Source organism: Ascaphus truei, chromosome 4 (assembly GCF_040206685.1).
Source record: "Ascaphus truei isolate aAscTru1 chromosome 4, aAscTru1.hap1, whole genome shotgun sequence".
Lineage (NCBI taxonomy): Eukaryota > Metazoa > Chordata > Amphibia > Anura > Ascaphidae > Ascaphus > Ascaphus truei.
This window is the reverse complement of record NC_134486.1, coordinates 232,032,157-232,056,264: the sequence shown is the minus strand read 5'-3', so window position 1 is coordinate 232,056,264 and position 24,108 is coordinate 232,032,157. Positions and strand designations below refer to the sequence as shown.

At 47.2% G+C, this 24,108-nt stretch overlaps 1 protein-coding gene across 2 annotated transcripts in view; it reads right to left on the bottom strand.

Moving 5' to 3' along the window:
- The window catches only part of SYNJ2 (synaptojanin 2), a 162,245-nt gene that overhangs the window by 16,581 nt on the left and 121,556 nt on the right, over positions 1-24,108 (bottom strand). For both annotated transcript variants that reach the window (XM_075596992.1, XM_075596993.1), the window contains one exon: positions 6,012-6,076. In XM_075596992.1, the coding sequence (XP_075453107.1) occupies positions 6,012-6,076 (65 nt within the window). The remainder of the gene's footprint in view (positions 1-6,011; positions 6,077-24,108) is intronic.

The following is a 24,108-nucleotide window of genomic DNA, read 5'->3' as shown; positions in this document are numbered from 1 at the left end:
GAGCACCAAACAATTGCCAGCTTAGGTAAGAATGTAGAATTATACATAGTCACATGTTTTATAATACAAATAAGACATATTTATTTTTAAAATATTGCTGCTTGCATACAGTAAAGAAAAAGACTCCAAAGCAGTATCACAAGAAGGAGGATAAACGTATTGATGACATTGCAGTGTCAGGATGCAGGGAAGGACAGGAAGAGTAGTGCCAGCGTATTTTTCTGATTGTTATGTTTGGCGTCCCAATCAAAAGTCCTGATAGTCTCACAAAGATGAAAAGGCTGTACTTGAGAGGGTCACCTCAGTCTATGCTTCCTCCCAGAACAAGTGTAAAATGGATAGGAAGCTAAAAGTGACGACAGGGTGCTCATTTCCATATACCTAGAATGCTTGTCTGAAGAATAACCACTTTATGACATGTGACTATTGTGACGGTAGGGGTAGCTGGCATCACAAAATAAAGGTGAAGCCCAGCTACCTACCCCTAAAACCATGTAAACTGTCTCAGTAATGTTTAATTCAGCCAAATGTATTTATTATCTGGGGGGAGAACAGGGAATGTATAAATGTAATCAATGAATGTAAAAATGTACTTTATTCAAAGTACTTTATTCCCTGTAACGTAAAATTTATTCCCCATGTTTAAAGGTAGCTTGTTCCCTTATGCAGTTAGAAAAAGGTAGCCAGCATGTGTAAAAGCTATGTGTAATGATTTCCTTACAGGCAGACACAGTCATTCATTTGCCTGTGCTGTTTGCAAGGAAATGCTGGTTTGTGGCAAATGGTGGCCAGGGAAGGGCTGAAAATCAGGTCTGGGGCAGGCTCTCAGCGGGGTAGAGCCTTTGTTCCCCGAAGGCGCCTTCCCAGCGGGTGATATGGGGCTGGCTGGAGGGAGCCATTGCAGAGTCTTAGGCCTGGGACATAGTGTTTTTATCCGGGCGGAGGCGCGCTGAGGCTCAGGGAAAGCGGTGCTTTCCCTGGCCTTACACAGCGTGCCGTCCGTGGGCATGTGGTGGGCGGGTCTGGGGGCAGGCCAGTGACGTCACGGAGCTGGTTCGCCTCATTGGGCGAACCGCTCACGTGACCGGCCCTGCGCTCCGGCGAGCGCCAAATTTGAAAACATCTTGAGACACACGCTTCCCCAAGCATGCGTGCGCGAGCCCCTGCTATAGCCGCTTTCATTGCAGCTGCAGGGGCTCAGGGCCGAGTGTGAGCGCGGCTCAGCACGGCTCAGCCTTGCTCACACCACTATGTCCCAGGCCTAAGTCCTGCAGCACAATATCCCATAGGCAGCTTTAACATTTGCCACCTCCCAGCCACTCCGTCATGCAGGGATAGTCCTGAGCACTGAAGCCGGTTCCCCTCCTCCCATTGGTGCAGCCAGGCGAGCCCTCGTCTGTGATTGGCTGCATGGCCACGATCCGCGCTGTGATTGGCTGCCAGTCCTCTCAATGTAAAAGATAGGCAGCAAGCGCTATGTAAGGAGACCGGCCGGTGCAGGGAGGGAGACAATGTGAGAGAGAATCTCTGGGAGCGATCTCGCTGTCAGGCTTTTCAAAAGTGCTTCTGTGTAAAAGAGCTACACAAGCACTGATACCGGCAGAGCAGCGGCGGAGAAGCCCAGCCAGCAGAGCAGTTCAGATTCACCTAGCTTCATCAGCAGACTGTGTGACAATGGGATCCTGAAAGAGATCCCACGTGCCTGACGGAGCAACAACAGGCGGCAGAGTCAAAGTGGCTATTGCGCAAATAGCACTTTGGATACCTGGAGAAGAAGCGGACAGGATAAACATATTTGAAGACGGTCCCTGCACCTAGTGAGGCTAGAGACTTTCCCTAGGTCCCCAGTTTGGTGAGTGTATGTGATCTAGTGTATTTTGTGTAGTTGCTGGTTCTGCCAGAATAAACCCCGTTTATTCAATTACTTTGCTCTGTGCTTGGTGATTGTGATCCCTGAAGATGTAGGTGTTAAAAGTACTGGTCTCCCGTGACAGCAATATAATAGGGTGACCAGATATCTCGTTTTTTCCGGGATGGTCCTGGTTTTTGGGCTTGTGTCGCGGTGTCCTGACAACTTTTTAAAAAGTCCCAAAATGTCCCATTTTTTTGCACCAATCGCCCCATGCGTTGCCGCTAAAAGCTGATCCTGCACCTGTGCGATCGGCACTTGCAGGCTGCGCATGCGCGAAGGGCCCATGCTGATCGTGAATGCACTGCCGCTAAAAGGCAATTGTGTGTGCTCGGCTGGCAAGAGCCGATCTGGCGCATGTTCAATCGCCCCTTGCCGGCCGCGCATGCGGCTCGTCAGCTGCGCGTGATCGATGTGGGTTGTTTGCGCATGCGCAGTTGCACTGGACTTTTGCGCATGCGCGGTCGTTGCGGTATGGTTTTTATCTGCAGAAAAATGGTCATCCTACAATATAAACACATTTGTGGACCTGTGGAAGACATGCTATTATAATCAGGGGTAGGCTATCTCTGCTATATTAAGCACATGGGAGAAGTAAAAACACACCCCAATTACCAGCTATGTTGGAGAAATGTTAAGGGGTCACTTTTGCCTAAGATGAAAGTGAACTAAAGACAATAGCAAGTTTAGTAAGTTAAGATCCATATTTACTTAGCAGTCGAATTCCATAACACACCATGCAGCGCTGGAAGGCACCCTGCAGCCCAATAAAGCAAATGGCCTAAAAGGTGTCTTCTGGCAATGGAAGGTGTCTTACAGAACAGTACTGCTTAGCAAACATGGCCCTAAATGTAGCTGATTGGCACCTTTATTTATTTATAAAATATTTTACCAGGAAGTAATACATTGAGAGTTACCTCCTGTTTTCAAGTATGTCCTGGGCACAGAGTTAAGACAAATAATACATGGTTACAAGTACAGTTACATAAATGAGCAGGGTATACATTATATACAAGACATTGCGTGCACAGTTAAAGAAAATATATATTATGGGCGTATGAAACAGTTACAGACCAGATTAAAATGTGAGACAGCCTTAGATTTGAAAGAACTTAAACTGGTGCTGGATGTGAGAGTCTCTGGTAGGTTGTTCCAGTTTTGGGGTGCACGGTAAGAGAAGGAGGAACGGCCGGATACTTTGTTGCGCCTTGGGACCATGAACATTCTTTTGGAGTCTGATCTCAGGTGATAGGTGCTGCATGTTGTAGGGGTGAGTAGCTTGTTCAGGTAGCTGGGTAGCTTGCCCATAAATAATTTAAAGGCAAGACAGGAAAGGTGAACTTTGCGCCTAGACTCGAGTGATGACCAATCTAGTTCTTTGAGCATTTCGCAGTGATGTGTGTTGTAGTTGCATTGGAGAACCAAACGACAAATTGAATTGTAGAGGGTGTCAAGTTTGCTAAGGTGGGTTTGAGGTGCCGAGCCATATACTATGTCTCCATAGTCAATAATTGGCATTAGCATCTGCTGTGCGACACGCTTTCTGATCAGGAGACTTAGGGAGGATTTATTCCTGTAAAGTACCCCTAGTTTGGCATAGGTCTTGGTTGTCAGGGTATCAAGGTGCATTCCGAATGTTAAGTGGGAGTCAAACCATAAGCCCAGGTATTTAAAACTAGTGACAGGGGTTAGGGTGGTGTTAGCGTTGGTTCTAATCAGGAGCTCAGTCGCTGGAAGCTTTAAAAATTTAGTCTTGGTCCCAAATACCATTGTTACAGTCTGGCAGTGTTTAAAAACAGTTTGTTTTGGGAAATCCAGTTTTTGAGTCAAAAAAATCAGACTGAAGTATGTGTTGAAGGTCAGAGAGGCTATGGCTGTGTGCATATAGGATTGTGTCATCTGCATACATGTGTATTGAGGCTTCCTTACAAGCTGTGGGAAGATCATTAATGAACACTGAGAAGAGTAGGGGCCCCAGAACAGATATCCAGGGGGTTGGAGTTAGAGCCTGAGATGGACACATGTTGGGATCTTCTTGATAGGTAGGACTGAAACCAGTTTAAAGCATGCTTCCCTATTCCTGAGCTCTGGAGTTTGTTAAGCAGGATAGCATGATCAACTGTATCAAAAGCCTTTGCAAAATCTAGGAATACTGCACCAGTGAGTTGTCCCCGTTCCATTCCACACTGGATTTCATTGCAAACTTTTACCAGGGTAGTTACGGTGGAGTGTTTGGGACGAAAGCCAGATTGGAATTGGCTAGGGAAATTTGTCCTGGTATAGTAATCGCTTAATTGGGCGTGGACACATTTTTCCATGACTTTGGATAGAATTGGGAGAAGTGAGATTGGCCTGTAGTTTGAGACAGTGTTATTGTCCCCACTTTTGAAGATTGGGACAACTCTGGCAGTTTTCCAGGTCTTAGGGTTTTTAAGAAAAAAATTATATGTAATCCCCTTGCACTGCCCCTTGTCAGCTTTCTCTCCAATGTGCTATGGACATGTGACTGTTGATGGACATGACAACAGTAAGTAGCAAAGCCTGTGGAAGAGGTGGGACTAAGGGAGCTTAGCCTTTAAAAAGGTGAGGCCATGATAGATAAGAACATCAAGCGCCGTCGTAGGGAACCCTCAACGGCTACAATTACAGTGGTACCGAAGTACATGCCTGCAACACTTTAGTACACAGCGAGCTCCCATGCAGGCACCATCACAAAGCCAATATACCCAGGCTTGGGTGGCTCACTCACTACTGACACTTATGTACACCTACACAGCGGTACTGTTAATTGTAATATAGATGTATGCTGTGTGTAGTGATCCTTTGCTAAGCATCACAGGGTTATTAAGAGTGAACCGTGCATACATAAAAACAGTTGTAACACACACACACATTATTTCCTGCTGTCTGACTGTAGGCCACAAAGTAGCAAATGAAGTATCTATAAGGGACTCAGGCCCCCACCTCAGCACCAGATATAAGTCTGGGGCCTTAGAATAGAGGTGTTACATATACATATTTCTAAATCGGTTTAAATGTTATTTTTCAATTTTAAAGGTAGGCAAAGGCCCTTTACAGTATTTGTCTTAGGCCTGTGACATGGTGATATGAAGAGCGCTGGGCAGAGCTGACGTTCATGCTCTCCTGCTCAAGCAGGAGATTTTTTGTGTCCCTGCATGAGCGTCAGCGAGCGCGCTTGTGTGCCTGGTGGGAGCTGGGCGGAAGGCGGGGCTAGGGCGCCACGTCACGGCGCCAACGTCACGGACTGCCATTGGCTTCTAGCAGTCACGTGACCGGCCCTGCGCTTCCCTCAGCAGCAAAATTTAAACTTGCTTGTCTCCTGCATTTCCGCACGCCTGCGGAAGAGTGCGGAAGCGCCATCTAAAGCCGCGCTGATGGGGATAATGTTTCCCCTCAGCGCGCCTCAGCACAGTCTTTTTGACCATGTCCGAGGCCTTATGTATTTTGGCGATAAGACAGTATGACAGTCTCGTGTCAACTGCTAACTTGCTCTATCCTTTGTTTGCAAAGTAATTATGAAGCAATAATTAGAGAAGTCAAACAGATAAACATAGGCAGCTTCATGTCCATCCACTTGTATTCAGGACTGTTTGCTAGCCTTCAATTGCTACATTTTATACTGAGGAAATCTTGTTGCATGTTGCATGTTACATAGTTACATAGTTACATAGTAGATGGGGTTGAAAAAAGACATATTGTATGTACATCAAGTTCAACCATGCTAAATTTAGACGATAGATACTTTATCCTATATTTGTACTTACAGTATATTGATCCAGAGGAAGGCAAACAAAAAAAACAGTGAAATCTAATCTAATGATATCTCATAAATGGAAAAATAAATTCCTTCCTGACTCCAAAAATTGGCAAATCGGATTAATCCCTGGATCAACATCCTTCCCATGATTACTTATTTGGTATATCCCTGTATACCTTTCCTTTCTAAAAAGATGTCCAACCTTTTTTTGAAGATGTCTATTGTATCTGCCATCAGTCTCCATGGGAAATGAATGTTGAGTTCACATACTGTAGTGACTCTGTACACACTTATCCAATACTGCCTGAGCCAAACCTGACTTACTGGATGCTGAGGTGCCCCTGGGAGAAGCTTTGCCGTTTGAGGAACAGTCGTCTGAGTGTTGTTTTCTAAAGCAAAAAAATGAGAAGTTCTGTTGAATTATTGCAGAAAATAGACAGAATACAATTCCTATCTACTTTCAAGACAAACCTTTTCAATCCTTTAGTAATGCCCAGACTGTTCATCCCCATACCTAGATCCTTTTATAGGATGCAATGTCTATTGACATCAAAACATATAAATATTAAAAGGCAACAGGTATGCTTTAAAGACCGCCTTTTAGTTCCAATTTAGATAGAAGTATCACCATCTGCAAATTAACATACCTACATAAAGGAGCAATCCAAGCAATATCCTGCGTGTGTTAAAAAAAAAAAATCTGCTCTGTGTTATTGGATACTTACTGTATTTTTTTTAAAGTGTAACTCTTAATGCCATTTTTAATACACTGAGGATCTTTTGATTTGTATATCAGGTTTTAATACAATTCTCCAGCAGTGCAAGGTCTTTACAACACTTTCCTGTTTGTGATAATTTGCTGCCAATATTCCCAGCAGTTTGAGCTGCAAACTGCAACAATAGATAATATTACTGTAGTAATATAAGAATACATTGTAGCTGCTGAGTTACACTGAATGACGGATTGATTGAAACTGAAAGGCAGCCATTTAGTGAACCCTGGGAAGCAGGATCTTTGCTGATCGATTACAGGAGAGCAAATCGATTGGCAGTTTAGGTAATTAGTTTTCAATAAAGGTAATATATATATATTTAATATATATACCACAATTATTAAGGTTATGGTGGGTAAAAAAAGTGACAAAAACCCTCCACAGTGAAGCATAAAGCAATATGTAATGTAATATATGTATATATATATGTATATATGTATAATCAAAAAATAAATAGATGATACCGTTCTGTGGCTAACGAAATGCTTTTATTTGTGCGAGCTTTCGAGATACACTGATCTCTTCTTCCGGCGATGTTACAATGAATGAAGCAAGGATAACTTAAAAACAGTGTCTCTTGGAATGTTATCTGAGCTGGTCCTTCCCCCGTAGTGTATGAGATTTATGGCTGGAGGTGTCAAAGGGTAACTGAAAGCAAGTGAAGAAAGAGTGTGTATGTGTATCAGTGTGAATAAAAATGAATGGAGAGCCCACAGTATAAACTGTGCTCTACACAAGGTGTGTGAGGAGTGAGAGGGGATATAAATGGTGTGGGTGGGTGTGGAAATGTGAGAGTTAGTAGCACAACTAAAAGTGTGTGTGGATAGTATGTGGTCCCTTTTGGTGTATAGGGATGGAAAAATAAGGAGTATTAGTATGTGTGAGAGACAGCTGTGTGTGCATACATATAGCACAGTATGTACATACATGGCCTTTAGCGCTCATGGGAAGAGAGTTCGCTAGTGTCAGTAATGACTCATAAAATTTCGATCTCTGTTTAGGCCACTGCTAAGTGTCCCGAACAGTTGCATAAATTTGTATTCATGCAACCGTCTCTCTTTCGGGGTTTTAAGATTACCTTTGAGTATGGCAACCCTCAGATACTCAAAGGTAATCTTAAAACCACCTTTTGTCTCAAGCTCATATTACACGAGCAACCCTTAAGCCAATGCATGCTGCTTTAAACACAGCTTTTAAGCATAGGCTGGGGTGAGATGCAAATATATATATATATATATATATATATATATATATATATATATATAATAAAGAAAACCTGACGCCAAATGTTCATATGGAAAGTCCTGTGATCTTCAAAGAATCGGCATAAATGCTTGTCAGGCCATGAAACGAAAAGAGAAAAAACAAACACACATCATAGCGCACAACTGTTGGGTAACTCAGTATACACTACATAACATATATAAATAAATAAATGAAACTCCTAGTAAACAAACTAAAAAACATATATTTAATAAAAATAATGAACTCTGTCATAAAAGACAACACTAATTCAATGGAGGGCAGCTCGTCATCCGGGGATGGGAAAAATCAAAACCCTACTTACAACAAGCAAGGTTTTGGCAAGCGATGAACAAGCAGAGTCCTCACAACACAGGAGACTGTCCTGGCAAGATGTAGGCTCTGCCGCTGGTATCCACGCACAAAGTCCCTTCCAGTGTACACAGGACACAAGCCGGTTAGTGGAGGTGGTCATTCAGGGGTTTCACAGACCTGCGACTGCACGGTTGGTTCCCCTTCCTTCCTCCTCCTTCCTCCCGGCACTGGACGCGCGCCCGCGCGCGAGTGTGCACGTGTAGTTAAAGGGACAGTGGCTGGTTACAAAACGCTGGTAACTCGCAGTAAAAAACTGAAAGTCCTGGACTTGCTGCACACACAATGAATAATGCGGTCCTCAGGGAGACTGGTGGCACCCACCCTAAGCGTTTCGTCGAACTGAATCAACTTCCTCAGGGGCTACAAACTGGCTGCACATGATGCTCTAATATACCCTATCAGTAAAAAAGTTAATTACTACTTAAAGCTATACAGCCTGAATTATCCAACTTATATGTCTGTCACTAGGTAATACTCATACAATACAAACCCAATACAACAAACAATACAATATAACATGAAAAACACTCTATCACAATGGTGTTTGTCACACACAGCTTCTAAATGACATCAGAATATCCAAACTCCCACAACTGTCTTTGGTTAAACACAATAAAGTGCAACATTGCTCTCCATAATACAATAAACAAAGTGCAAGCACATACTGACCCATGAAAACCTTAGCAGTCCCCAGAGATCTACTAGATCTACTAGATCAGGGTTTCCCAAACTTTTTTTTCCGTGACCCGGTTATTTTTGAACTTCTCCTTCGTGACCCACTAAAAATTTTATCGCCTATACTGGCCTATAGGGCCTGCACAGACACACACACAGCCTCTGATACACACACACACACACACACACACACACACACACAGCCACTGATACACACACAGCCACTGATACACACACAGACACTGATACACACACACACAGCCACTGACACACGCAGCCACTGACACACACACTGATACATACACACAGCCTCTGATACACACACACGCAGCCACTGACACACACACGCAGCCACTGACACACACACGCAGCCACACAGAGACACTGCTACACACACACACACACACACACACACACTGATACACACACTGATACAGATACACACACACACTCGCTCTCCCCTATACGCACACAGACACAAACAGTGAATTACAGGCAACGACGGATGTGAGTGACTGGAGAGGGGGCCAGGGGCACTTGGGTGGGTGGGAGGGGGCCAGGGGCACTTGGGTGGGTGGGAGGGGGCCAGGGGCACTTGGGTGGGTGGGAGGGGGCCAGGGGCACTTGGGTGGGTGGGAGGGGGCCAGGGGCACTTGGGTGGGAGGGAGGGGGCCAGGGGCACTTGGGTGGGATGGAGGGGGCCAGGGGCACTTGGGTGGGAGGGAGGGGGCCAGGGGCACTTGGGTGGGAGGGAGGGGCACTTGGGTGGGAGGGAGGGAGGGGCACTTGGGTGGGAGGGAGGGAGGGGCACTTGGGTGGGAGGGAGGGAGGGGCACTTGGGTGGGAGGGAGGGAGGGGGCCAGGGGCACTTGGGTGGGAGGCAGTGACTGGGTGGGTGACTTACCTTGCCGCCGGACGCTTTCCCCTGCTGCCCCCGATATCCCCTGCTGCCCGGGACGGGAGGTGGGCTTGGGGGCACGGGAGGTGGGCTCGGGAGGGGGTGCCATGGGAGGTGGGCTCGGGAGGGGGTGCCACGGGAGGTGAGCTCGGGAAGCTGGCCGTGGGGGGATGCGGGCCGCAGAGGAGCTGGTACTTCCTCCTCCGTCCCACGTTGGGAGCGGGGGGGAAAAAGGGAGCGGGCCCTGCGCAAGCGCGCGGAACCGCGGGGGGAATCGCCGCCATTTTTTTTAAATTGAGCAGGGGGGACGGGAGACACCGCGCGGCCAGCCTTGCTGCGACCCGGCAATTTTGGTGCCGTGGCCCGGTGCGGGTCGCGACCCACCATTTGGGAAACGCTGTACTAGATCAATAACACTTTAGTTAACCAAAAATGCCCCCAACTCAAAATCAATATTGAGCCCATTGGGGGAAAGAGTTTTTAATTCATAAATCCAAAAGGCCTCTCGTCTGCTGATGTATTTAAACTTATCCCCACCTCTCCAATTAGGTGTACATAATTCGATGGGTTGACAGATGAGGCCTTTTGGATTCTGCTCATGGTGGACTAAGAAATAGTGTGATACGCTATGTGTGGTCAGACCTTTCTTTATATTGTAGACGTGCTCATAGATCCGTCTCTGAAAGGTACGACCCGTGCGCCCCACATATTGCAGGCCGCATGGACACTGCAGTACATACAGTAAATAATGAATTCTGACTTGCACGTGATGTATGAATTAATTTTATAAACCTTTGTTGTTACATTAGATTTAAATTCAACACTGCATGTAGCATATTTACATGCTATACATTTTGTGCATGGTTTAAAGCCATTTTTGGTTTTAATGTTTCTCTGTTTTCTATCTCCTTCATTCAAAGGACAACTAGGGGCCAATTTATTCCTAAAATTATTCGCTTTTTCCCGACTTTGATAGACTACAACCTTCCAATTGTTTAGTCATTTCACTCACTGTTTTTAATACCTTTGTGTACATCTTTTTCTACTACAACTCCTGTGGGGAGCATACTGTATCCAGCAGTCTGCAGTCGCACTCGTGTGAATCTCAGATTGGTCGCGGGTTACCATGGCAACCCGTGACGCTATAAATATTCACTTCCCGCCACAGGTGTCAATCACTCGCCTCTGAAGAATCTCCGTGAAGGAGGGAAACGCGTAGGGCGTTCGGCGTGGTGACGTCACGAGGGAGGGACTGATGGGAGTCTGGTATCGTTGTTACATGGTGTCCCTGGTTTGATTGCCATAGATTTATTTCTTCTAGCTATTTGCCTCACTTGTGCTGCTAGTGATCACATTGTATGCTGTGCATATGGCAGATGCAGTTCCATTGCTATCAATACTATTCATTAGGATGATCTGGTGCTTTGCATTTATACACTGATTCATTGTGTCTCAGGTCTGATAGCAACAGACTTACTCCTTTTAGCCATCATCCTTACCTTTGCTGCTGGCATCTATACTGTATGTTGTGCATTTGGTAAATGCAGTCTTATTGTTACTAATGCTATCTATTAGGAAGGTCTAGTGCTTTGCATTTATACACTGATTCACTGGTTACATTGTTTAATGGCAGTGTAAAAAATATAGACTGCATCCTCACACATTTAAGTATTGGTCACGATTTTTTCCCAGAAGCGTGCTAAGCTATAATTGAATTCCGTGATAATTGCATTCAGTTGCAGTTGTATTCTAGTGATCCTTGTGCTGTGTATATTAACGTAATTTGGCGTAGAGTCAATCCACGTACCACCAACCTGATATTGTGTTGTACCTACGGTGTAAATATTATGTTTTATTGATTTAAAATATCAGTATAATAACAGGCATATCACTGTTTGGTGCTACACGTTACAATTTCAGGTTGGCTTGATCGGTATACTACGCTAAATGCCGCACAACATATGTATGTCTACAACTGTTGATGAATCTTTATCATTGTTGGCAATCATGAGATTCTATGTCCTATAATAATAGGTGACTGTAGGTGTTTATTTAGCCTATTTCTGCCTTTATTAATTTGAGGCAATTTTCATCTGTGCTACACACCCTGAGCCTAACCCTGCCTCCCCAACACCTTTCCTTTTTAACTACATTGTGTGTTTATAATCATCAATTTGTGTGTAGATTTTATTTTAGTCAGATATCTATTAAATACTAAGTTTTAACTGCCCTGGAGTGCTTTTGACAAATGAGCTACTAGTTGGAGAGTTGAGGCACTAATATGTTTACACTCTCTAATCTTTGTTAGTCCACTATTATCAGCTCATCAGTTGCACCCAACGTCCTACTAGGCGTTTAAGGGCACATCCATTATCACAATTATTCAATCACTCTAGTGAGCTGTATATTTAGTTTTTTATAGCTTTAAGTAGTAATTAACTTTTTTACTGATAGGGTATATTAGAGCATCATGTGCAGCCAGTTTGTAGCCCCTGAGGAAGTTGATTCAGTTTGACGAAACGCGTAGGGTGGGTGCCACCAGTCTCCCTGAGGACCGCATTATTCATTGTGTGTGCAGCTAGTCCAGGACTTTCAGTTTTTTACTGCGAGTTACCGGCGTTTTGTAACCAGCCACTGTCCCTTTAACTACACGTGCACACTCGCGCGGGAAGGAGGAGGAAGGAAGGGGAACCAGCCGTGCAGTCGCAGGTCTGTGAAACCCCTGATTGACCACCTCCACTAACCGGCTTGTGTCCTGTGTACACTGGAAGGGACTTTGTGCGTGGATACCAGCGGCAGAGCCTACATCTTGCCAGGACAGTCTCCTGTGTTGTGAGGACTCTGCTTGTTCATCGCTTGCCAAAACCTTGCTTGTTGTAAGTAGGGTTTTGATTTTTCCCATCCCCGGATGACGAGCTGCCCTCCATTGAATTAGTGTTGTCTTTTATGACAGAGTTCATTATTTTTATTAAATATATGTTTTTTAGTTTGTTCACTAGGAGTTTCATTTATTTATTTATATATGTTATGTAGTGTATACTGAGTTACCCAACAGTTGTGCGCTATGATGTGTGTTTGTTTTTTCTCTTTTCGTTTCATGGCCTGACAAGCATTTATGCCGATTCTTTGACGATCACAGGACTTTCCATATGAACATTTGGCGTCAGGTTTTCTTTATTATATATATATATATATATATATATATATATATATATATATATATATATATATATATATATATATATATATATATATATATGTGTGTGTATGTATATATATGGCTTTGCATCTCACCCCAGCCTATGCTTAAAAGCTGTGTTTAAAGCAGCATGCTTTGGCTTAAGGGTTGCTCGTGTAATATGAGCTTGAGACAAAAGGTGGCACTGTGTGCTCATTTGCATGTCATTTCCCAGAATCCCTTGCTGCAGTGGAAGTGCTGTGTGCTGGGTGATAATGGTGAAATACAGGGTTGCAGACCTGTCTAAGACATGCAAATGAACATACAGTAATATTTACAGTTGCTATATGCTTTACTGTGGAGGTTTTTTTGTCACTTTTTTTACCCACCATAACCTTAATAAGTGTGGTATATATATATACTAGCTGATATACCCGGCGCTGCCCGGGATTTAATGTTATGGCTCCCCTTCTCTCTCTCTCCCTTCCACTGTCTCCCCCCTCTCTTTCTCCCCCGTTCACAGCAATACGCCTCCCCCTCAAAGCTCCGTTACCCCCCCTGTTCACCGCTCTGGTCCCCCCCCAGTTCACATCTTGGATTCCCCCCCTGTTGCCAGCTGTGATTCCCCCTGTGTATTTGTCAGCTGACCTGACTGAGGGGGGAAGTGTGTGAGTCAGGACTTTGAGTGGGTGACTTTGACTGAGTCGGTGACTTTGACTGAGTGGGTGACTTTGACTGAGTGGGTAGGTGACTGAGTGTGTGGGTGGGTGGGTGACTGGGTGGGTGACTTTGTGGGAGACTTACCTTGACCGGGTGTGTGGTGGTTCCTGGCGGCAGACGGTTCCCCTCCTGGCCCTGATATCTCCGTGGCATCTGCCTGGGGCAGGAGGTGGGGTCGGAAAGTTGGCGGGGGGGGCAAGAGTGGCAGGCTGGGGCAGGAGGGCCGTGCCGCGCTTCCCCTCTGTTCCTCTTTGGGAGTGAGGGGGGAGGAGCGTGGAGTTGGCGGCTGGTTTAGGAGGGCCGCGCCGCGCTTCCCCTCCGTTCCTCGTTGGAAGCGAGGGGGGAGGAGCCTGAAGTTGGCGGCTGGGGCAGGAGGGCCGCGCCACCCTTCCGCCACGGTCGGGAGCCGGTTGGGAGCGAGGGGGGAGGAGCCTGAAGTTGGCTGCTGGGGCAGGAGGGCCGCGCCGCGCTTCCCCTCTGTCCGGGAGCCGGTGCAGGGCGGCACACATGAAGGTGAGTGTGATGGGGGGGGGGGAGGGGAGCCGGCGGTGAGGTGAGCTGGGTGAAGAGGACAGAGAGAGTGTGTGTGTGTGTCAGTCAGTTGGGTGAGGCCGAGGGGGAAGAGAGTGGCAGTTGGGTGACGTCATAGAGCCACAAATCTGATTGGCCAGAGGCTGAGGATCAGATTCATCTAGCACCAACCATACAAATTTCAAATTTATATATTAAGATTATATATTAAGATATATATATATATATATATATATATATATATATATATATATATATATATATATATATATATTGAAAGAGAGAAAAAGGCCCTAAATAAAGCACTCTAGTATTTGTATCAGTACAAATCACATAAAGTTTATTTAATGTATTGTCACAGAACAAAAATGGTTAAAACAAAGCACAGAAATGTTTAAAATACAGCATGGATCCCCTGTTCATTACAAAGCTAAACAACTCCCTCAAAGAAGATGCCCAAAATACACTCAGATAGTATTCTGAAACACCTGACAAAATATACCTGGTGTGACACCCAACAGACTAAATAGTCACGGCTAGGGCTATGTGATCATCTGCAAAAGGTCTGATATGCCTACTAACCCCTGCAGTGTAGGGTTTGTCTAGGCGACAAAAAGTAGCAGGTAAGTGACAGCAGAGATACACAGATTAAAGCCTGCAAAGCACATATAAGCCTATAGCTAGAAAGAGTGATACATCACCTATGATCAGGTACAGTGTGGTCGGTACATTCAGGGGGGAACAAGGAGGGATGTTAGAGCATAGTAATGTGACCCAGAGAGGGGACAAACCAGGGGATCCTGCCTGCTGGACCTGCTCCTACGCGTTTCGGCACACAGCCTTCTACTGGGAGTGGTGATGTAAGCAGGGTAACATGCAGGTTTAAAAAGGGAACTAATTGGGCTAGTGGGTGTAATCACCTGGCAAAAATCAGAATGACATAGATTATGCAGAGGACAAACAGGTGTAGGCTAAGAGTGAGGCTAATAGAGTCAGAGATGGTCATAGGTTATAAGCCAATGAAAAATTCTTATTGTGGGTGCACTCACACTCCTCCAAAATAGTCAGTAATTACATGAATACCTGCCTGGTGAGTCCAATATGTGGCAATAGCAGAAAGCTTATCCTCAGGCTGTAGCACATAATGTACCTCAGGGCCACAGATGTAATGAATTAATGGCATAATGTGTTTAAGGGCAGAAAACGGGCCTCCCATATGTCACTGCGCATGTCCGTGACGTCATAACGTCGCGTCTGGTAAGGCAGGGCGCCCTGAGCTTAGTAATGGGCACTAGTGAGGCAGAAAGTGTCTATGGGCAGTTCACTGCGCATGCGCGGCTCTGTGTCTGATGTATCCGTGTATTAGGCAGGCTGAATAAGGACCTTATCCTGAAGTTATTGAGATTTATTCTCACTCATAATTACTTTATCTTCAGGAGTAGGTACTATCTGCAGAAAAGAGGTACTGCGATGGGGGCCACCTGCGCACCCTCCTATGCCAACCTCTTCCTGGGCTGGTGGGAACGGGAGGTTGTGTTCTCTGAGGATAACGTCATATTCACTCAACACGTGTTGTTGTGGTTGAGATACATCGATGATGTGCTGATCCTCTGGCGGGGCACCGCCGCGGGGTTCAGGGACTTCGTCGATGTTCTCAACCACAACAACATGAACATCAAACTCACCTTCAGCTGTAGCAGTACGCAGGTAGAATTTTTGGACCTTTATATTAATATAGGTCCTGAAGGCACATTGCATACTGACATCTTTCGCAAAAAGACAGCCACAAATTCCATACTTCACGCATCCAGCTTCCACCCTGAACACCAAATCAGAGGCATCCCAAAAAGTGAATTCCTGCGACAGACGCAATGTTTCCTCAGAGAGAGACTTTTCCACAAGGGCAGGAGAGATGAGGGAAAGATTCAGCCAGCGAGGGTATAGCAAACGCAGTGTGGACAAGGGCTATAAATTAGCTCTAGCTACCTCCAGAGACACTTTATTGTACCCTAAAAGCAAAGCCCATGCAGACTGTAAAATCCGCTTTATAGGTACTTATAACCGACAATGGTGCCAATTGCGTACTACACTTCAAAATCACTGGCAGATTCTAATGACAGACCCGGATCTCAAAAAAGCCTTAGGCGACAGAATTACAATGAGCAGTCGCAAGTCGCCCAACCTTAGAAACAAACTAGTGACTAGTCATTTTGTTCCTACTATACAAACAACTTTCCTCTCAACAGCTAAGAGAAAAAAGGGTTTCTATAAATGTAAAAATTGTTCTGCCTGTCGGTATATGTATCAGACAGAGGTATTCACTGACTCTTCCAAGAACCATACCTTTAAAATAAGAGACTGTCTGGGATGCAAATCTAAAGGCGTCATTTATTGTGTCATCTGCCCTTGCGGGCTCCCTTATATAGGGATGACAACCCGTGAGGTAAGGTTTAGAATACTTGAACATGTAAGGAACATCAAAAACGCCTCAAAAGACCTTCAGGCGTTTAAGAAAATCACCTCGGTAGCCCGACATTTCTTTGAGGTACATATGTCAGACTTTAACCTCTTACAAGCATTTGCGATTGAGAGGGTAAGTTTAGGACTCAGAGGAGGCGACTTAGAAAGGGCATTACTACGCAGGGAGTCGAGGTGGATTGTACAGATGGATTCAATGATTCCCAGGGGTCTCAATGACTACCTGGGTTTCGCAATGTTTATACAGGCATTGCACTAACCTGTACTATATCATACTGCCATTATCATCCTTTGAATGTTTTTGATATCCCCTGGCTTCTTAAGTACAAATTTAGTGATGAGAATCTCATACACTTCTTTTTGTCTCCCCTTCCCCAACCCCTGTTTTTATATCCACAGAGTCCTGGGTTTGCATATTACATGGCTGGTTCCCAATCATACACGACTCACATCGCCTCTCCGTTTGGATATTTCCATAAAGACTTTTGGCTGTTCTGTTCAGCACTGCCCCACACTCTACTTGAACCATTCAAGAAGGACTAATTTCTGATTTATGCATCATCATGACGTTTATCATCTTACGTCTTTATTTGAAGACTAATATCCGGAAGGACACCATCTGGCGTTATTACTGCGAAAAGAAAACCACACACCATGTTTTTTCTTCCAAGTCTGGACGTTAATTTGGGCATTGGATCTTATGTACTTTCACTGATATGTCAATATCATATATACTAATAGTCAGTGCTCGACAAACCCACTCGCCCACTCGCCAGCTGCGATCGGAAATTGGCTCGTGGCCAGTAACATTTCCCCTGCTCTGCAAAAAAAAAAAAATCCCTTGCTCGGAAAAAAAAAAAAAATCCCCTACTCGGGGAAAAAAAAAATTCCTCTAGCTGATTGGCTGTGACGCGGCATGGAGCTGCCAGGACTTCAAACTGCCCTTCCTTCTCTGCACGGGTGAGGGGGAGGGGGTGTGTGTGCGTGCGTGCGTCTGCTCCTCCTCTATACTGAATATCCTCCTGTATAATTGTGTCAGTTCCTGCACTGATCCGGTCATGGAGGATTTTGGACAGATGTTGGAGGTGGGTGGAATGAAATGCAATTTAAATACACTGTTTCTCCTCCCCCCCTTCTCCCGCTGCCCGCGCGGGGTGGAAGGTAATGGCGCTGGTGTTTCTCCTTCCCCCCCTTCTCCCGCTGCCCGCGCGGGGTGGAAGGTAATGGCGCTGGTGTTTCTCCTTCCCCCCCTTCTCCCGCTGCCCGCGCGGGCTGGGAGTTAATGGCGCTGGTGTTTCTCCTTCCCCCACTGCTCCCGCTGCCCGCGCGGGCTGGAAGGTAATGGCGCTGGTGTTTCTCCTTCCCCCACTGCTCCCGCTGCCCGCGCGGGCTGGAAGGTAATGGCGCTGGTGTTTTTCCTTCCCCCACTGCTCCCGCTGCCCGCGCGGGCTGGAAGGTAATGGCGCTGGTGTTTTTCCTTCCCCCCCCCTCTCCCGCTGCCCGCGCGGGTCAGGAGGTAGTAGTACGTGTGTTTCTCCTCCCCGCTCCTGCTGCCCACGCGGGTCGGGAGAAACTGTAGTTGCGGGGGTGTTTCTCCCCCCCCTCCTGTGTGTGTTCCCCCCCTGTGTGTGTGTGTGTGTGTGTGTGTGTGTGTGTGTGTGAGAACGTGTATATGCAGGACACCAGAGGTACCCCCCAGTTTGTCACCCCCCCCCACCCAGTCAGTCACCCCCCACCACCCAGTCAGTCACCCCCCCACCACCCATCCCACCAGTCACCCAGTCACCCATCCCACCAGTCACCCATCCCACCAGTCACCCATCCCACCAGTCACCCATCCCACCAGTCACCCATCCCACCAGTCACCCATCCCACCAGTCACCCAGTCATTAATCCCACCCAGTCACCCAGTCAGTAATCCCACCCGGCCCCCCAGTCTGTCACCCCCCCACCCAGTCACCCATCCTCCCCCACCCAGTCACCCATCCTCCCCCACCCAGTCACCCAACCTCCCCCACCCAGTCACCCATCCTCCCCCACCCAGTCACCCATCACACCCAGTAACCAATCCCACCATTCACCAAGTCAGTAATCCCACCCAGTCACTAATCCCACCCAGTCACCCAGTCACTAATCCCACCCAGTCACCCAGTCACTAATCCCACCCAGTCACCCAGTCACTAATCCCACCCAGTCACCCAGTCACTAATCCCACCCAGTCACCCAGTCACTAATCCCACCCAGTCACCAATCCCACCCAGTCAGTAACCCAGTCAGTAACTCCACCAGTTACTCATCCCCTCATCCCACCCAGTCACCCAGTCAGTAATCCCACCCTCACCCCCACCCAGTCAGTAATACAACCCCCACCCAGTCAGTAATCCCACCCAGTCACCCAGTCAGTAATCCCACCCAGTCACCCAGTCAGTAACCCCACCCAGTCACCCAGTCAGTAATCCCACCCAGTCAGTAATCCCACCCAGTCACCCAGTCACTAATCCCACCCAGTCACCCAGTCAGTAATCCCACCCAGTCACACAGTCAGTAATCCCACCCAGTCACACAGTCAGTAATCCCACCCAGTCACACAGTCAGTAATAACACCCAGTCACACAGTCAGTAATACCACCCAGTCACACAGTCAGTAATCCCACCCAGTCACACAGTCAGTAATCCCACCCAGTCACACAGTCAGTAATAACACCCAGTCACACAGTCAGTAATAACACCCAGTCACACAGTCAGTAATAACACCCAGTCACACAGTCAGTAATACCACCCAGTCACACAGTCAGTAATCCCACCCAGTCACACAGTCAGTAATAACACCCAGTCACACAGTCAGTAATAACACCCAGTCACACAGTCAGTAATAACACCCAGTCACACAGTCAGTAATACCACCCAGTCACACAGTCAGTAATACCACCCAGTCACACAGTCCTTAATCCCACCCAGTCACACAGTCAGTAATCCCACCCCGCAGTTAGTCAATCACCCCCTCTCTGTCTCTCTCTTTCTCCCTCCCTCTCTCCTCTCCCTTCCTGTCTCTCTCCCTCTCTGTCTCTCTCCCTCTCTGCCTGTGTCTCTCTCCCTCTCTACCTGTGTCTCTCTCCCTCTCTACCTGTGTCTCTCTCCCTCTCTGCCTGTATCTCTCTCCCTCTCTGCCTGTATCTCTCTCCCTCTCTGCCTGTATCTCTCTCCCTCTCTGCCTGTATATCTCTCCCTCTCTGCCTGTGTCTCTCTCCCTCTCTGCCTGTATCTCTCTCCCTCTCTGCCTGTATCTCTCTCCCTCTCTACCTGTGTCTCTCCCTCTCTGCCTGTGTCTCTCTCCCTCTCTGCCTGTGTCTCTCTCCCTCTCTGCCTGTGTCTCTCTCCCTCTCTGCCTGTGTCTCTCTCCCTCTCTCCCTCTCTGCCTCTCCCCCTCTGTCTCTCTCCCCCTCTGTCTCTCTCCCCCTCTGTCTCTCTCCCCCTCTGTCTCTCTCCCCCTCTGTCTCTCTCCCCCTCTGTCTCTCTCCCCCTCTGTCTCTCTCCCTCTCTGCCTGTGTCTCTCTCCCTCTCTGCCTGTGTCTCTCTCCCTCTCTGCCTGTGTCTCTCTCCCTCTCTGTCTCTCTGTCTCTCTCCCTCTGTCCCTCTCTCTGTCTCTGTCCCTCTTTCTCTGTGTCTCTCTCTGTGTCTCTCTCTGTCCCTCTGTCTATGTCCCTCTGTCTCTGTCCCTCTCTCTCTCCCTCTGTCTCTGTCCCTCTCTCCCTCCCTCTCTGTCCCTCTGTCTCTGTCCCTCTGTCTCTGTCCCTCTGTCTCTGTCCCTCTGTCTCTGTCCCTCTCTCTGTCCCTCTCTCTCTGTGTCTCTCTCTGTGTCTCTCTCTGTCCCTCTGTCTATGTCCCTCTGTCTCTGTCCCTCTGTCTCTGTCCCTCTGTCTCTGTCCCTCTCTCCCTCTCTCTCTCCCTCCCTCTCTGTCCCTCCGTCTCTGTCCCTCTGTCTCTGTCCCTCTGTCTCTGTCCCTCTCCGTCTCTGTCCCTCTCCGTCTCTGTCCCTCTCCGTCTCTGTCCCTCTGTCTCTGTCCCTCTCCGTCTCTGTCCCTCTGTCTCTGTCCCTCTCTCTCTCCCTCTGTCTCTGTCCCTCTCTCCCTCCCTCTCTGTCTCTGTCCCTCTGTCTCTGTCCCTCTGTCTCTGTCCCTCTCTCTGTCTCTGTCCCTCTCTCTGTCTCTGTCCCTCTCTCTCTGTGTCTCTCTCTGTGTCTCTCTCTGTCCCTCTCCGTCTCTGTCCCTCTCCGTCTCTGTCCCTCTCCGTCTCTGTCCCTCTCCGTCTCTGTCCCTCTCCGTCTCTGTCCCTCTCCGTCTCTGTCCCTCTCCGTCTCTGTCCCTCTCCGTCTCTGTCCCTCTCCGTCTCTGTCCCTCTCCGTCTCTGTCCCTCTGTCTCTGTCCCTCTGTCTCTGTCCCTGTCTCCCTCCCTCTCTGTCTCTCTGTCTCTGTCCCTCTGTCTCTGTCCCTCTGTCTCTGTCCCTCTCTCTGTCTCTGTCCCTCTCTCTCTGTGTCTCTCTCTGTGTCTCTCTCTGTCCCTCTGTCTATGTCCCTCTGTCTCTGTCCCTCTGTCTCTGTCCCTCTCTCTCTCCCTCTGTCTCTGTCCCTCTCTCTCTCCCTCCCTCTTTGTCCCTCTGTCTCTGTCCCTCTGTCTCTGTCCCTCTGTCTCTGTCCCTCTCCGTCTCTGTCCCTCTCCGTCTCTGTCCCTCTCCGTCTCTGTCCCTCCGTCTCTGTCCCTCTCCGTCCATCTGTCTCTCTCCCTCTCTGTCTGTGTCTCTCTCCCTCTCTGTCTGTGTCTCTCTCCCTCTCTGCCTGTGTCACTCTCCCTCCCTGTCACTCTCCCTCCCTGTCACTCTCCCTCCCTGTCACTCTCCCTCCCTGTCTCTGTCTCTCTGTCTGTGTCTCTCTCTCTGTCCCTCTGTCTCTGTCCCTCTGTCCTTCTGTCTCTGTCCCTCTGTCTCTCTGTCCCTCTGTCTCTCTGTCCCTCTGTCTCTGTCTCTGTCCCTCTGTCTCTGTCTCTGTCTCTGTCCCTCTGTCTCTGTCTCTGTCTCTGTCCCTCTGTCTCTCTCTCCCTCTCTCTCTCTGTCCCTCTCCCTCTCTGTCTCTCTCCCTCTCTCTCTCTGTCCCTCTCTCTCTCTGTCTCTCTCTCTCTCTGTCCCTCTCTCTCTCTGTCTCTCTCCCTCTCTCTGTCCCTCTCTCTCTCTGTCCCTCTCTCTCTCTCTGTCCCTCTCTCTCTCTCTGTCCCTCTCTCTCTCTCTGTCCCTCTCTCTCTCTCTGTCCCTCTCTCTCTCTGTCCCTCTCTCTCTCCCTCTCCCTCCATCTGTCTCTCTCCCTCTCTGTCTGTGTCTCTCTCCATCTCTGTCTGTGTCTCTCTCCCTCTCTCTCTCTCTGCCTGTGTCTCTCTCTCTCTCTCCCAGACTCTGGATCTGGATATATTATTTACCCTATACTGCTTTCTTCCAGATCTGATTCAAGCGTCACACGGAAGACATCGGAATCCCCCCTAACCCAGAAGACAGGTAGGGAACACATTCCCTCCAATGTATAACATTGCGGGAATGAGGTACCTGGACATTGAGGGACTGCGGACCAGGTAAGATCCCAGGCGGGATTGCTGCTTTAGATATTGTGAAGAGGGGGCATTCAGGCACTGGTTAATGGGTGCAGGAAACTAGTCACACACACACACATACACGTAACAAGGACTAATTGTAGTAAAGTATAAATGTACTACAATAAATATAAACTTATGTCAAAAACGAATGTTGTTCTTACTAGAAATTGATTACATTTCTTTTTTCTTTTCTTTTTTTTAAGCGGGTTGGGGCGGGGTTAGGGGCGGGGCTAAGGGCGGGGCTAGGTGGCGAGTAGATTTTTTTTGTTTGGCGAGTAGATTTTTGGGTGATTTGTCAAGCACTGCTAATAGTGATTTATTGGAGAACTCTATTGCCCCTTTCCAGCATGTATGTGCTATCATACTATACTGGTAGTCCACAGTTTTGTGGAAGATTATCCTTCATTGAATCCCATTGGTGCACAAGTCTATATATTTATTGATGAACAGGTATGGATCATACCTACATGCACTTACCTGTTGATAACAATTGTACAACAATATATCACTCCTATATCATCCCTTAACAGTTATCTTTGGATGTTATATGTCATGCCTTAAGCAATATGTGCTTCATCTATTCTTATGGCTTCCACAGTGATGCGGATCACACAATTGTTTGCCTGGTTGCCCTTGTGGGGGCTATATTTGATGAGCTTTTTAATTCTTAGGTTCCCTTCGCACTCTGAATGAATTAGGCTGATCATTATGTACATTGTGCTTACATCAGCTATATCTGTGGGCGCTTTGCGATCGTGGTGAGCGGATATGTGTGCTCTTTTGACTGCTCATTACATTTGCAACCATTATGCAGAGGCGCGCATGCGCGAGACGCGATGCAGGGCTTATTCAGCCTGCCTAATACACGGATACATCAGACACAGAGCCGCGCATGCGCAGTGAACTGCCCATAGACACTTTCTGCCTCACTAGTGCCCATTACTAAGCTCAGGGCGCCCTGCCTTACCAGACGCGACGTTATGACGTCACGGACATGCGCAGTGACATATGGGAGGCCCGTTTTCTGCCCTTAAACACATTATGCCATTAATTCATTACATCTGTGGCCATGAGGTACATTATGTGCTACAGCCTGAGGATAAGCTTTCTGCTATTGCCACATATTGGACTCACCAGGCAGGTATTCATGTAATTACTGACTATTTTGGAGGAGTGTGAGTGCACCCACAATAAGAATTTTTCATTGGCTTATAACCTATGACCATCTCTGACTCTATTAGCCTCACTCTTAGCCTACACCTGTTTGTCCTCTGCATAATCTATGTCATTCTGATTTTTGCCAGGTGATTACACCCACTAGCCCAATTAGTTCCCTTTTTAAACCTGCATGTTACCCTGCTTACATCACCACTCCCAGTAGAAGGCTGTGTGCCGAAACGCGTAGGAGCAGGTCCAGCAGGCAGGATCCCCTGGTTTGTCCCCTCTCTGGGTCACATTACTATGCTCTAACATCCCTCCTTGTTCCCCCCTGAATGTACCGACCACACTGTACCTGATCATAGGTGATGTATCACTCTTTCTAGCTATAGGCTTATATGTGCTTTGCAGGCTTTAATCTGTGTATCTCTGCTGTCACTTACCTGCTACTTTTTGTCGCCTAGACAAACCCTACACTGCAGGGGTTAGTAGGCATATCAGACCTTTTGCAGATGATCACATAGCCCTAGCCGTGACTATTTAGTCTGTTGGGTGTCACACCAGGTATATTTTGTCAGGTGTTTCAGAATACTATCTGAGTGTATTTTGGGCATCTTCTTTGAGGGAGTTGTTTAGCTTTGTAATGAACAGGGGATCCATGCTGTATTTTAAACATTTCTGTGCTTTGTTTTAACCATTTTTGTTCTGTGACAATACATTAAATAAACTTTATGTGATTTGTACTGATACAAATACTAG